At 44.4% G+C, this 13,876-nt stretch overlaps 5 protein-coding genes across 5 annotated transcripts; 1 reads left to right on the top strand and 4 right to left on the bottom strand.

Annotated features, from left to right (window-relative positions):
• Positions 1-192: 192 nt before the first annotated feature.
• On the bottom strand, positions 193-1,286 carry C8R40DRAFT_510710 (uncharacterized protein). Its single transcript, XM_046235287.1, has one exon. It carries the CDS (start codon positions 1,000-1,002, stop codon positions 304-306), a length of 699 nt encoding a protein of 232 aa, XP_046083326.1. The 5' UTR covers positions 1,003-1,286; the 3' UTR covers positions 193-303.
• Positions 1,287-1,298: 12 nt separating this feature from the next.
• Positions 1,299-3,433, bottom strand: C8R40DRAFT_1118887 (O-methyltransferase-domain-containing protein). The gene is made up of 6 exons (XM_046228707.1): positions 2,934-3,433; positions 2,744-2,885; positions 2,558-2,684; positions 2,277-2,494; positions 1,938-2,208; positions 1,299-1,878 (listed from the first exon to the last, which is right to left on the bottom strand). The coding sequence occupies exons 1-6, from the start codon at positions 3,222-3,224 to the stop codon at positions 1,554-1,556; spliced, it is 1,374 nt and encodes a 457-aa protein (XP_046083325.1). The 5' UTR covers positions 3,225-3,433; the 3' UTR covers positions 1,299-1,553.
• C8R40DRAFT_1118879 (putative MFS transporter) lies at positions 3,434-6,142 on the top strand. The gene is made up of 15 exons (XM_046228706.1): positions 3,434-3,812; positions 3,869-3,929; positions 4,080-4,164; positions 4,234-4,288; positions 4,341-4,399; positions 4,474-4,557; positions 4,614-4,725; positions 4,798-4,952; positions 5,010-5,035; positions 5,092-5,195; positions 5,257-5,395; positions 5,452-5,516; positions 5,576-5,625; positions 5,684-5,798; positions 5,851-6,142. The coding sequence occupies exons 1-15, from the start codon at positions 3,642-3,644 to the stop codon at positions 5,899-5,901; spliced, it is 1,332 nt and encodes a 443-aa protein (XP_046083324.1). The 5' UTR covers positions 3,434-3,641; the 3' UTR covers positions 5,902-6,142.
• A 4,938-nt stretch (positions 6,143-11,080) lies between these two features.
• C8R40DRAFT_1173968 (uncharacterized protein) lies at positions 11,081-12,132 on the bottom strand (the record flags this gene model as incomplete). Its single annotated transcript, XM_046232103.1, has 3 exons — positions 11,081-11,233; positions 11,294-11,971; positions 12,019-12,132. The coding sequence occupies 3 exons, from the start codon at positions 12,130-12,132 to the stop codon at positions 11,081-11,083; spliced, it is 945 nt and encodes a 314-aa protein (XP_046083323.1).
• A 580-nt stretch (positions 12,133-12,712) lies between these two features.
• C8R40DRAFT_1173967 (uncharacterized protein) lies at positions 12,713-13,651 on the bottom strand (the record flags this gene model as incomplete). The annotated part of the gene is made up of 3 exons (XM_046232102.1): positions 12,713-13,415; positions 13,469-13,569; positions 13,628-13,651. 3 exons carry the CDS (start codon positions 13,649-13,651, stop codon positions 12,713-12,715), a joined length of 828 nt encoding a protein of 275 aa, XP_046083322.1.
• Between the last annotated feature and the right edge of the window lie 225 nt (positions 13,652-13,876).

Raw genomic sequence — 13,876 nt, 5'->3', positions numbered from 1 at the left:
ACTATAAGTCTTAGCACTTAGATAGAGAGTATAATTTACTGTAAGAAGGCAAAGCCGCCAAAGCGAGACTCAAAAAATGGTGAGAGAAAGTCACAGCACCCCACGGTATCCTCTGGTATCCTGTGCCGGTCGCAACAACATTGATGCTAGGGTGCCGTGAATAATTCTCAAGCTTGTGAATCACATTATCATTCACGTGCGAAAGTGGGCCATCGCGCTGCGCGCGTGGCAAGAACGAGTCCGAAAATCAGAGTTGCATATAAATAAGTGCAGATGCTGTGTAATCTCTGCAACAGAGTAAATCTATGTGAGTGATTGTGTTGGCCTCCAAAACCATATTCCCTCCATCTCGCATCCCATCGTGTACCTCATATTGAGGGTGACGGATGAGGAGGAAAGCGCTCGAGAGGGGCGACAGTTCCCAGCCCAACATGGGCACCAGTGGATGCAGCAAGCCAGGTGGCAAAACAAACACCATGCAAACGCGAGGAAAGTAATGGCCAGGAGTGCAAAAGTTATTGAATTGCGCAGAGTAAATAGATGCAGTACGTAGCGGGGTAAACATGGGGTAGATACAGAGATAAGTAAAGCACCAGCATTTGGGAACAAAAAGTGGGCCGACCATGCGAGAACAGTACGAAGAATGCGGGTGATGGGATAGCGAAATACGCTGAAAATGGTGTTTATGGTGCTAGAAGATAGCGCAGAGGTTGTGTACCACAGGTGGCAAAGGAGAATGTGGACGAAGTTGGAGAAAATATTGGCGATGAGAGATAGGCTGGTGAGCGGTCGAGTACTTCGTTGTGGTGCCAAAGACCGAGCAATATACCTGTCGTTCCCATCTTCAGCTGCAGCCCCGGCGCGCGTGGACAAGAAGAGGAACGCACCTCTCTCCCCTTCGAACCCCGTCCCAAAATCAGACTGTTCTCTCCAACCCACCTCCCCCTTGGTCAGCTCCATTCCCATCCTCGAATACCCCAGAAGATGTGGCGAATTGGCCATCCTGATTTGGTCGTTGTTTTCAAGACTTTTGTTGATGAGCTGTGGCAGAGGCTTTTGCAGAAGAATGCCGGAGAAGTAGGACGAGAGGGGGATGTAGTGCAGCCAAGAATTCGCGGCAAGATGTAGGGCGCAGACAATGTTGGAGGTGGGGGCGCCGTAGGTAACGCAGAGTGACGAAAAGGTGACGAGTGGCGCGAAGCGTGACAGTCCAAGTATGGGGAAAAAAAAATCGCTGAAAGAGGAAGGTCAAAAATATATAAGGAAGGTCAAAAATATAAAAGGAAGAATTCCCACGCTGGAACCCACTATAAGACGAATCCTTCATTACATTTCGGACTCGTAACATCGGCCTAAACATACGTGAACAACCATTGACATCTCCTTGATATTTTCATCGCACCCTAATTGATACGAATGAGTACCATATATACAGTCATTCATAAACTACAGCCCCATAATATTGGAAAATGGTAGATATTTCTGTGGCCAGCAGAGGAGGAAAAAATTGATATATATACTGTCTAGTACTTTGAGACAGACGGGAAGTGAGATTAGTTACAGGTTGCTTCAATTACAGCTTGACCTGTTGATGCCCGCAAGGGATAGATCCTTTCTAAGTGGAAGCCACCTCGTGCAAGGAGCTTTCGCCAGTCCTCGAGAGTCCGATTCTTTCCGCCATGCAAAGACGCCATAACAAGATCGTAAAATGTTGCTGCACGTTGTGAACATGCAACATCCGCAAGCAACCCACGGGCTTGCGAATCGGTCACTTTGAGCTGGGGGATCACAAGGCGGTCGATCACGAGGAGCCTGTGTGGATTTGTATTTCGTAAGTTACGAAGGATGTCCAGGGCCTTGGGATCCGGATAGTTGTGTCTTCACATTTATCAGAGAGAAAATCAGTGGCGAGTGAACTTTAAGTTACCTGTACCTACATCATATTTTTGAGAATAAACACCGCACCCCTAAACTCGGGAGGTTGAGGCGTAAAGCAATCCTGAAAGGAGAAGCGAACTTTGCCTTGATCCATCCAACGTTTCATAACCGGACTTGCACCTTCTGTAGCCTGACTCACAACAGGTGCGAGATCCTGAACGACGAACCTATGGTTAGGAAGGGCCGGAAGGAGGATGGTGGGTAAGGAGCCGATTCCACCTCCGATATCGACGATGAGTCTGTCAGTTGGGAGGCGGTGAAATGGATAGTCTGATTGACAGATCGACGTCAGCTCGAACATGGTCAGACAGTAAGAGAATCTTGCGAGATATGCATACCGTCAGACAGAAATCCAAGTCCTTCGGTATGAGCCATACCACGCATTGCGATATTGAAGTTTGATAACCGATCAGCTTGCGCAGGCGAATGGAGCCAGTCATAGAACAGCTGCCCATCCGAGTAAAGGGAAAAGGCAGATGGTGGAGGCACAGGTTCCGAGAAACGCTTTGAGACTAGTTCCGGGAAGAAAGGGATCGCAGCCCGGCCTTCGTGCATACTGGGGAAAATGTAAAAAGGTGATGAGGGCCAAGAAATGCATTCAAAGTATTGATCAACGCACACAAGATCAAGGTGTGCTCTGAACTCGGGGTTGTTAATCAGCGTCGAGCTAGGAGTCGTATTTGCGAACGTGTTGAGGGTGACTTCCTCAAATATTCCTGCAACGGCCAAGTGACGCATCAAGCGCGCTATAAAGTTGTAGAATGAGATCTTATTGACGTTTTCGTAGCGTAAGGATGACATATACTTAGCAAATCCGCGTCCAACTTGCTTTCCTGCGCTAGAAAGTCCACTGGTACTCCTGCGGATCCAGCTTTGTTGGAAATTTTTTCAATGATCGTAGCAATATCCGACTTCACTATGATGTCGAGAGCCGTAGTAAGGTAAAACTAACACACTAGTAGGTAAGTTCATGGAAACAGCGATGATATACTCACTGATCCGGCTGCTTCGAATACAAGATGGCGAGGTGGTGTTGCAAGATGTGCTAAACGTTCGCATGCAAGTCGCAATTTCGACGCATGAAGGGCGACATGCGCGTCGGCATGGAATCGAAGGTTGAGAGCTGTAGCAGTACTCTCGGAGTAAGTACTGTCATTAGTCCCAGCAGCGAGTTGATTCTGGAGCGATTCACGAAGCACACTACTCGACTTCTCAATAGAATCGAGCAGTTCAGACAGCGTGGCCAAAGTTGTAGCTTTGCTCAAGGGTTCAGCGTAAGTTTCCATCTTGGTGCTTGGAAGGTCAACGTTAGAACATAGGGAGATTATGGTGCACTTCAAATGGGATTGTGGATCCGGGCAAGGTCAGTGCCTCAGCCTCAGCATGAGGCCCTTTCCCAGTTCAACAAGTTCAAAGATGTAACAATGGTTGGATTCAAAGTTCGATCATGAGTCATTGATACATCAAGTGAGGTTTGGTAATGTTCGAACCGCTCTTTGATTTCAGACCGTCTCTTCGATGATCGATCACATTTGAACAATACTGGTCCGAGCTGAACCGGCTAGTTCGCATCTACAGCTTTACCACGCAGGCTTCTATTCCATCAGTCCCATTACTTACAGCGTGCCTGCCCCGCACAGGTTTAATCACCTCTACTCATTCCCTCCACCTCCACTCATTTCTCCTCTCATCTTATTCCCTCCATGTCCTCCAACCAGTCAGTCACCTTGAAGAAATTCGAGCCAATTCCAGTATCTCCTTCCGAAATAAACGTCGACTCCAATGCTGTCGACAATACTCCGGAATCGAACCCCGGACAATCTATACTTCTGACTCCACCGAGCTTTCCCGACGGAGGGAGGGAAGCATGGGCTGTGAGTGAACTTCGTTCCTTTGGTCTGTTTTGGTGAACTCGTCTCATTTCCTTTAGGTCGTTACTGGCGCCTGGCTAGCTGTCTTCGTTTCGTTCGGGTTCTTGAACGCATTTGGGGGTGAGAGAACGTTCTCTATCAAGATGTGAGGCCTCTCAAGTACTCATGAAACATTCGTTATCCGTTGTCCACTCCCTCATCAACATGTCCATAGTGTAGGTTACCCACCCTATCTCGTGTCCATGCATCTCACGTCATTTTTTGCATATAGCTTCCAGGCTTACTACAAGCAAAACCAGCTTTCACACAAATCGGAAAGCGATATTGCGTGGATTGGCGCCTTCCAAACGTTCTGGTGAGCTTCCACTTGTGCTTATCAGGGCAAGACACACTCACGCCCCCGATTTCATTTCACCTACCATAGTATATACTTTATGGGTTCCGTCTTTGGCTCGATCTTTGACAAATTCGGGGCCGGTGTAAGTGATATTAATGTCTATCTGTACCCCCTCAATTCACGAATCATTATAGCCCCTTATCTTCATTGGAGGTGTAGGATTCTCGTTATCGTGTATGATGCAAAGCATATGGTGGGTGGGTCTTGTGCGATTCGTTAACACTGACAGGGAACTGAGACTTCGATCGACTCTATGGTTTCCCTCAGCAAAGAATTTTGGGAATTCTTTTTAGCCCAAGGACTATTGCAAGGCTTATGTCTTTCCGCGTTATTCTCACCGTCTTTTGCAAGGTGAGCTCGCATTTGCAATCATGACATATCTCAGGCTTGAGAGCTCTCTTTGACAGTATCAACCATTGGTTTTTCAAACGTCGAGGACTAGCTTTAGGAATCGTCACTTCCGGATCCTCTGTCGGTGGTGTAATTTGGCCTATTGCTATTAACCGTCTTATTGGAGAGGTATGTCTTTGAGTTTAGTTGACCTCTCCAGCAATCCACGAGCTACTAAGTTCTGACCCTAAATCACTGCAGGTCGGATTTGGCTGGGCCCTTCGTACATGCGGATTCATTGCGCTTGCCTTAACCACGGTCGCTGCGTTTCTAGTCAAAGGACGCTTGCCGAAAAGGACTGGCTCTGAGTTTTTTGCGTTCAGCCTTTTTCGATTGCCTGCGTACGCTAGTTTCTGGTGAGCACTAGCACGTTCATTTATATTTGATTATGATGCTGACTAAAATCTTCGAAGCATCGCTATGTTCTTCATCGTCCTCGGTGTGTATAGAACGTTATCGGTGACATGACTAAAGCTTATCAGCACACCTTTACAGGAATATTCTTCCTGCTCTTTTTCCTTCCCAGTTACGGAGGTGCCAATGGCTTCGACGCGAACATGATATTCTACTCCGTATCCGTGTTGAACGCTGCGTCATTCGTAAGAGATCCAGTCGCCATTGCTTTTACTGACGTTTTTGATTTTTCCTTTCAAATCATAGTTTGGCCGTATCCTTCCCGGAATGGCGGCAGATTCATGGGGACGATATAATATGATGATCATTACTGGGCTTATCTCTGCATTGCTGGTATTAGTGAGCATAGCTGCTCGAAACACAGCTAGCATCCTTGTTGTCGGAGGTGAGTGACTTACTTCGTGTCCGTGGACCTACACGATCCATTGGTATGCCAAATAGCTTTGTATGGTTTCACTTCAGGAAATGTACTTAGCTTGCAAGGAGCTTGTGTTCCTCCTTTGTTGGTATGCCAACTCATTCCTTATTTTCTTCTGTTATTGCATCCTCTCAATAAACCTTTTAGGATGACCCTAGGAAAATAGGTATAGGTATTGGGCAGATGTTGAGTGTCAGGTCAGTCTTCCCAACTTTGTAGGTTTGTTACCATCGTTGGACACTTCAATTTGTACAGTGCTTTTGGGGCACTTCTAGGACCTCCGATTAGTGGTTGGCTCATTGCGTTCAATGGGTTTGAGAGTGCCCAGATATTCTCTGGGGTGATGTTAGCTTTTGGTTCGTTTATGCTTGTGAGTCTCAACTCAGTATGGGGCGCCCATGGTATTTTACTGGTTTCTGTAGTTTGTCACAAGGAGTCTTCTTCCTAGAAAGGATTCCAAATGGATTCTCTGATAATAAGCTATGTTCATGTTTTTACTTGATGGTTTGGACAATGTCAGGTGGCATAGGGGCTCCTAACTCCACTTTTCCGTAATACAATACTTTATGTTATGACCGGCCTTAAGTTCATCAGGAAAACGGTCTCCAGTCAATAGTCATTATATTCTCATAAATTTATGATAACCAATTCATGAGATATCAATCTCTGTCATGCCATGTCATTAGTTTCTGAGATTATAGGATAGGATAGGACACGAATTATACTGGTAAGGTCTGATTCCCGAATGACCATATTACAAAATGTTGTACAATAATGGAACACACATATCTAATACAGGGGGGTGATTATGTTCATTCATGTCCTGATTATTGAGGGGAAAAGGGGAAAAAACCCCTCCCAGGGTATCATGAATTACAGTCTTCCCTGCCTCAATATGCATGCAGTGTGTTACTCCAGCAGTTATTTGCAACCCCTCCAGTTTGCTCGGATTCAACCTCATCACCCCAAGAAAGACCCTCAGCCCTCTCTAAAAGTCCTTCGCTATACCCTGGAGCTTCAATCCTTCCCGCTCCAACAATGAATTCTTATAGTGTACACTTCACTCCTGCATAAAAGCATCCCTGTCGTTATAGGAGCTAAATGTCATTACCAGTACCCCAAACTGGTAGTCATCTCTCCTCTGTTATCAGCCACAAGTGGCAAGAAACTTGAGCTGAAACCTCTTGTAACACCTGTATTGAAAGTCCTACCTGTGAGCAACTTCCCAAATTTCCTTTCTAATTGCCCAGATGAAATTTGTGGGAGATACAAATTCCAATTCACAAAGTGAATGCTCCAGGTTTAGAAATAAACTAGACATGTGATAATCCAATCAGCATGCTGATTCAAACAATCGCTGTTACACATACTAAAATGATGTTCAACAGTGCCGCTAGACTTGACACAGGGAGGTCCAAGTTAACATCAGCCTTGAAGAAGAGATTAAATTTGAACACTACCAGGTAGCTGCGCCTCTGCTGATGGCAAACAAAATCATCCTGTTGATCATCGTATTGGTTCTGAGATTATGACATTTATCCAGCTCAGTAGGCTCAGCTCATCATATGCAAATCTCTTACCTTCTCAGCCCAGACTTAGCATCTTGAAGTATACAACACAATATAAACTGTTCATTCATGAGCAGGTGAGACAGATTTTGAGAATTGGATGTGAAACTTACAGTAATTGAGATATCACAGATAGCTGTAGCTCCACTCCGAAGAGAGGTGAACTTCTGAAAGAGCACACTTATCAGCTCAAACTCTATATAGAATACTGCTTCCTCACTGCAGTTGTTTCAAGGGTGCTGTATCTTCTGACTTTAAACCTTCACATTGCCATTGGTCATATGGATTAAAATAAAGATACAACACCCACACCAAAACTGTTTGAGCTTCAGACTGTGTTAGAGGTTACTGGAGCTAATGTGAAAGGATCTGTCTTGCCACCATTTGACGTGTAATAATCCCTCAGTACTCACTTGAGTCCCCTCTAGAACCTGCGAGGTGACAAATTCCAGAATTTTCTAGCATCAGGGTCAGCATTAGCATTTCTGAATTACCACCACTCCGTAAATTATACAAAAACAGAGGTAAAACCTCAAATCTCCAGTCGGCATGGATCATGATATGATGAGTGTCAGGATCCCTTACAGATTCAATTGTTTTGGCTTAAGAAAGCTGCACTTACCTTTGGATGCGAATAACCTCCAGGAAAATGCCCAGAGAAGTAAGTGGGGTATTACTGAACTACCATCATTATACAGATACAAAGTCATCAAGCATATAGTCAATCACACTTTCTTCTTTGTCAGAACAATCAAGATGACATACGTTCCACTGCCACTGCGGCTTTTGCGGTTACTGGAAGTGCTCTTGGTTTATCCATAATGAGATACATGCCATTTTTGAAGCACCGTATCTCCACTTTTTGCCTGTGTATGGCCAGAAGAAACAAATCATCCCAAGTTCATTTCCAAAATCAGTGCAATACCTCACAGGATCATGGAAGAGCTTAAACAAAAAAGACTCAAATAGTAGGCTCAGCATAAGCAGGTACATCCAGGGTACATTTACACAATCACTTTGTTACACACAAGATGTGATTTCACCTTCAAGTGCTTTCAGAACTGCAGTGCACTGCAAAATCGAAAGGCGCTGCTTATTCAGGTCATTCTGAATCATGAAGATGGGGAATTTTGGTTGCCATTAGTGCTAACTTCTCACTGCAACCATTGTGGTGGAACCCTTGAAAGGCACTCCACATGTATCACTAGGACATCATCATCATAATAACTCGGGGAACAAAGATGGCAACTTTTGATTGCCATTGGTGCTGACTCTTCAGTGTGCCGAAACCCTCAAAAGGCACTGCACATATATCAATCCTTTAGCGCCGCACCCCGCACGGCAGTCCCCGACTCTGAAAGTCAATATTTTAGTTGAATATGAAACCTAATTTCCCTTTCTATGTAGAAAGTGTGCTTAAAAAACAAACCCACATAGTAGCCTGGCAGCATAAGCAGGTATGTCCAGAGTACATCTATCTACCTCTCTCCCATTGTCATGTTGAATCTAAAAATGTGTGTGTTCCCCTTGAGATGGATGGGAACAGCTCTGAGCCTCTCTGAGCAGTGCACCGCAGTGCACCGGAAACCCCGAAAGTACAGCACATTTGCATCAGACTGCAAAATGCTGCAAACCAGTGCAAACCAGTGTGCCGGAACCCCCGAAAGGCACTGCACATTTGTGTCACTGGGACACTACCATCACAAAAATTCACGACTTTTGATTGCCATTTGGTGCGAACAAGGACCTCCTCTTTCAGAGTCGGTGATGTGACACTATCATCACAAAAACTCGGAAATTGGTGATCCAAAGGAGAGTGCTGATCATGGGACATCTGTCATATGATGAAATTCATCTCGGAGTGCTCTCAGAACTGCCGTGCAACGGAAACCCAAAAGGCACTGGCCATTCATGTCATTCTGAATCACGAAGATGGCAGCTTTTGATTGCTATTGGTGCTAACTCCTCAGTGCAACCATTGTGGCGCCGGAACCCTTGAAAGGCACTCCACATGTATTACTAGGGCATCATCATCATGATAACTCAGGGTACAAAGATGGCGACTTTTGATTGACATTGGTGCTAACTCTTCAGTGTGCCGGAACCCTCAAAAGGCACATGGTATCACCGGGACACCACTATCACAAGAACTCGGGAATTTGTGATCTAAAGGAGAGTTCTGATCATGCAATGTGTGACCATCACAGGATGTGGAGACAATACAATACTGATAACGGTGAAGCAAATTGATGGGCTTCATATTCTCCATGTAGCTGAAGGAAGGAACATGAAGAGCAGATATTCTTTACAGCGTATTCAAAAAACCTTGTCAGTAGCATAAAAAATGAGATAAAATAAAATAAAATCGAAAAGGTACCCGACGTTTTAGCCGACCGCTTGGTGAGTGTGCTGTCACTTGCGCCTTTTGACAATGATCTTCCATGCCAGTGGTGGAGGCTGGAGGCTGGTGGAGGTAACAAGTCCACTGAAGGATCACAATGTCAATGGAACTCCTCCTGGCATGGTCAGACTCTCCAGAGGCATCATCATCTGTTACTAGTCCTACCTCAGAAGCAAGAGATCTGCAATCATACAAAGGTGGAGCATATGGAGGGGGCAGGCTGCCTCTAGATATCCTTGGATACATGAGAATGGCAGTCAGATGCCAGTACACGGCCAAGGCTTGCACTAAGACAACCCAGAGATAGCCAGAGATGTCCTGAAGACAACAGAGTCCAGACGAAGCACTGCTAACCAGTTGGAAGTTGTTGAAATGACATCTCACAACTGGACAGCACAGGAGGTGACAGGACAGCACTCGCCAAGCGGTCGGCTAAAGGTCGGGTACCTTTTGGATTTTATTTTATTTTATTTCATTTTTTACGCTACTGACAAGGTTTTTTGAATACGCTGTAAGCACGGGCCACTAGCATTTGCAGTGCCACCTGCAGTGGCAGTCACTGCATAGTATCTGCACTCCACTGCAGTGTACCTCGGGCCACTAGCATTTGCAGTGCCACCTGCAGTGGCAGTCACTGCATAGTATCTGCACTCCACTGCAGTGTACCTGCATGCGCCTGCATTACACTCTCGACATATAAATGCCGGCATTCATATGTATCTTGTCTGATTGTGTCATGCAATTTTGAGTTCATATTTGCCGCATGTTCAACTATTTCAAGATACGCATATGCACATTGAGTTGATATCTTGCTTGGTTTACAAATGAATGTAAGTCATATATGCTTAGTTATGTCACAAGCACTTGGGGTTCAAAACTGCACATAAGAACCAGTAGTAGACATATTCACAATATTTACTTGTGCCTATCATTGTACTCACCCATCTGCAAAACCTAGATGATCATGACAGCAAGGGTACTAGCTGAACAGCATTGTCCAGCCAAAAGCACTGAAAGCAATTTCTAGAAACTACTTGAGTGGCAGTCAGTCTCTTAGACAAAAATCCAGGATATACAGATGCATCAGCATGCTCCTACCTCTTACCTGCATTCACCTGGACTGTAACTGCATGCACTTGCACTGTAACTGCACACACCTGCATTGTGACCTCATGCAACTGCACTGTAACTGCACACACCTGCACCTCACCTGCACTGTGACTGCACACACCTGCACCTCACCTGCATTGTGACTGCACACATCTGCACCTTACCTGCACTGTGACTGCATCAGCCTGCACCTTACCTGCACTGTTACTGCATTCACCTGCATTGTTCTTGGCACTTACTTGCAGTCTCACTGTGGGCAATAGGGCTCTGTACCTTTGCATGGAAATCATTGGAATCATTCTGGGTCATTTGTGAATAGTTAAGATTATGAAGGGAAGGAATTTGCATTGCTGATTTGGGCCAATAGGGCTGGAATATCATAAAAAAGTCATGATGGAAAACATTCTTCCAATCTCATGATATTGCCAGGTTGAGGTTGAAGAACCTAAATAAGAGACATAGAGCCATGTATAAACACTGGATAAGGACCTACAAAAACAAGTTAAACTGTAGGAGATACTTGATATAATGAATACTTTGATTGGAAAATTCGAGGGGACAGTGTATGTATTGTTATACATTCAGTTTTTGCTTTTTGGAGTTCTTATTGGCCAAATTATCATCATTTATCCACCACTTTTTGACTTGATTAGGCCATGCTTTTGGCTGATTGCTGAATGTATTTAGTAAGTGTTGTTTCTGGTCATCTATAAAATCTGGGCCATGCTACGTCAAATCAAACAACAATCAGAAAACATGTCTTTATTTGAAATATAATTTACCTACCTGGCACTCAACCTCATCATCTCCTTCACATTTGTTTGTGCAATGGCTTTCAGGACCATACTCTTGCCAGGGATTCCAGTTTTGCAGATGAGATCCAGCATCAAGACCCCATTGTTGATTTCCTGCAACTCCTGCATCCTCAGAAATATCAAAGACTGATTTTTCGAGTAACTGCAATGCCTCTAGATCCACATCAACTCTTTCATACAACTTGTCCTTCCCATCAACTGTTTTCCCTGTCCAAGCTACAAGTCTATTGAATGCTAGTTCAACTATACTGGCCCCTTCTACTTCATGAATGAATTCTGATTGATGCCAGTGCAAAAGTACCAAGGTGCGAGCATGTGCAATAGGTAGGACACCGATCCATATATGCTGCTTTTGTGAAGCACCTGGTATCACTGTATAGAACCAGTTATTGATACGAGCACAATCATCTACAGTGAGTCCTCCAGAGTGCTCTATGGCTTTGGTAGTTCTTTTCATGCCAGCTTGCCATTTTTTGGCTGGGCACAAACTATCCATAACACTATCTGGATTATTCATAAGTTGAGTCAGTATTCCTATATTTGGTTGTAAAGCCCTGTCAATCTCAGAACTGAATGGAAGGAACTTTGAATCTTCCCAAGCAGCCTCTGCTTGTTCCTCTGCAATAAATGCTCGTACCCATTTGCCAAGCTGTAAATGGGTCAACTAACCAATATTATCCATTCATTGACTCTTACCCGAATTCTCCTCCTGGCTGCTCTGTTCTGCCATAACTCATCTTTAATATCTTCAATAGATACCTTGGCAATCTTTCCAGGTTGTTGTGAAGAACCAGGTGCAGGTGTTAACATTTGATGACTCACATACCATCTATGGAACATTGTTCTCTTATTACAAACCACTATCTCACTATCGTGTTATCAGTCTCACCGTTGTGTTATCAATCCCACCATCGTGTACTATTACTATAGGACTACCAGTAGGATACATCGTATTGTACTTCCTTTCTCTCTCGCTATGTTTAGCTGTAACATGACATCGTCTACCTTGGACTTGTATATAAACCTGTAGTATTTGTCTTGTCGAATAAGCAGTCCTCTCTACTCCTTTATCGTCTGATCTGTGTGATCAACTACAGTGCTGTGTGCACTTTATCTCTTACTGCCATTGCTGCTGAATATAACGTGATTATATTCTAACAGCAGGTATATTGTGCCTCCACCATTGGATAGAGCAAAACTTATGGCCTTTCTGAATGAGACGGGCAGGGAAGAAAAATAAACCATCCCGGACCAGAACACCTTTGCCATTGCTGTAGAGAGTTTAGAGAAAATAATCAAAGGATTTATCATTTGTTCAATGGCACATACAATATACGTCCCGATATTGCCTTGGGAGTATCAGCTGCACTATACAAAATGTTATTATAGATCAATCTGATTGCAAAAATACACATTTTCCCTCTGGAAGATCACTCAAACAGACATATTGGGTGTCCCTGTTGACATAAGGGCCTGTCAAGGGAATATCAGGTTGAGCAGAGCCCACTTGATTTGAGAAAGTAGGGGTGAATGCCAAGGTCTGATTTTTCTCAGGAGAAACATCTGCAAAACCTGTATTTTCGGCTAACGGTCCGAAAGCAGTTGAGAGCACTTCCCAGCAGTGAAAGCACCCAGAGCATGTTGCTTTCGGTGCTTTCAGCACTGGGATCTGCTGGGATCTGCTCTCAGCCCTTAGCCGAATATCCAGGTTTTGCAGATGAAGATGTGTCTGCAATTGAAGTGTGTTTTTGTCTAAAGTGGGGGAAGGCAAATGGACCTCCATTGGGATCTGATTTGCAATCTGCTGTTCACTAGACAAATGGTGCTGGTTGGTAGTTTGGGATGGAAGCAAAGTTGGTACTTGAGTGGAACCTGAAACAGGATGATATGGAATTGCTGGTGTAAAGTTGGAAGGAGGGACCATGAAATATTGACCATTGATTTGTGGATGAGACACAAGTGGAAGTGTGGAGTGCATATAGTTGGAGGTATGATAAAAAGGAAGTTGTGATTGTGATGAGACCATGTGCTGATTGGTTGTAATGGTATTCATGTGCCCAGGAATAGTAGGAGGTGGAGCACTGCTTTTGATGCTTAAATAGATTTGGGTTAGTGAATGAATGATTAGAATTGCCAGAATACAAACATACGATTATTGGGCACATTACTTTGGATTTCTTGGGTAAAGTGTGCTTCTGTAGTAGGGCTAGGGCTAATGAAAGAGGCAATTCCCTGCTGAATTTTGCTCTACATATGAAAGCTGTGAATAAACAAGTATGATGCTTGAAGTCAAATGCCTGTATACCAAGTTCATTGTCCAAAAAGACATTGGAAGCAATTTCAAACTTTGGTGTAGTAAATATTTCTGATGGGGGCGAAATAAATCTCCTCGCAATGCAGTGGCTACATCTGCAAAACATGGATTTTCGGCTAAGGGCTGAGAGCAGATCCCAGTACTGAAAGCACTGAGAGCAGACTGCTCTGAGTGCTTTCACTGCTGGGAGATGCTCTCAACTGCTTTCGGACCCTTAGCCGAAAATACAGGTTTTGCAGA

This window comes from Lentinula edodes (assembly GCF_021015755.1).
Source record: "Lentinula edodes strain Le(Bin) 0899 ss11 chromosome Unknown C8R40scaffold_33, whole genome shotgun sequence".
NCBI classification, from domain to species: domain Eukaryota; kingdom Fungi; phylum Basidiomycota; class Agaricomycetes; order Agaricales; family Omphalotaceae; genus Lentinula; species Lentinula edodes.
The sequence above is the reverse complement of the archived record's forward strand: the minus strand, read 5'-3'. Positions and strand labels throughout refer to the sequence as shown.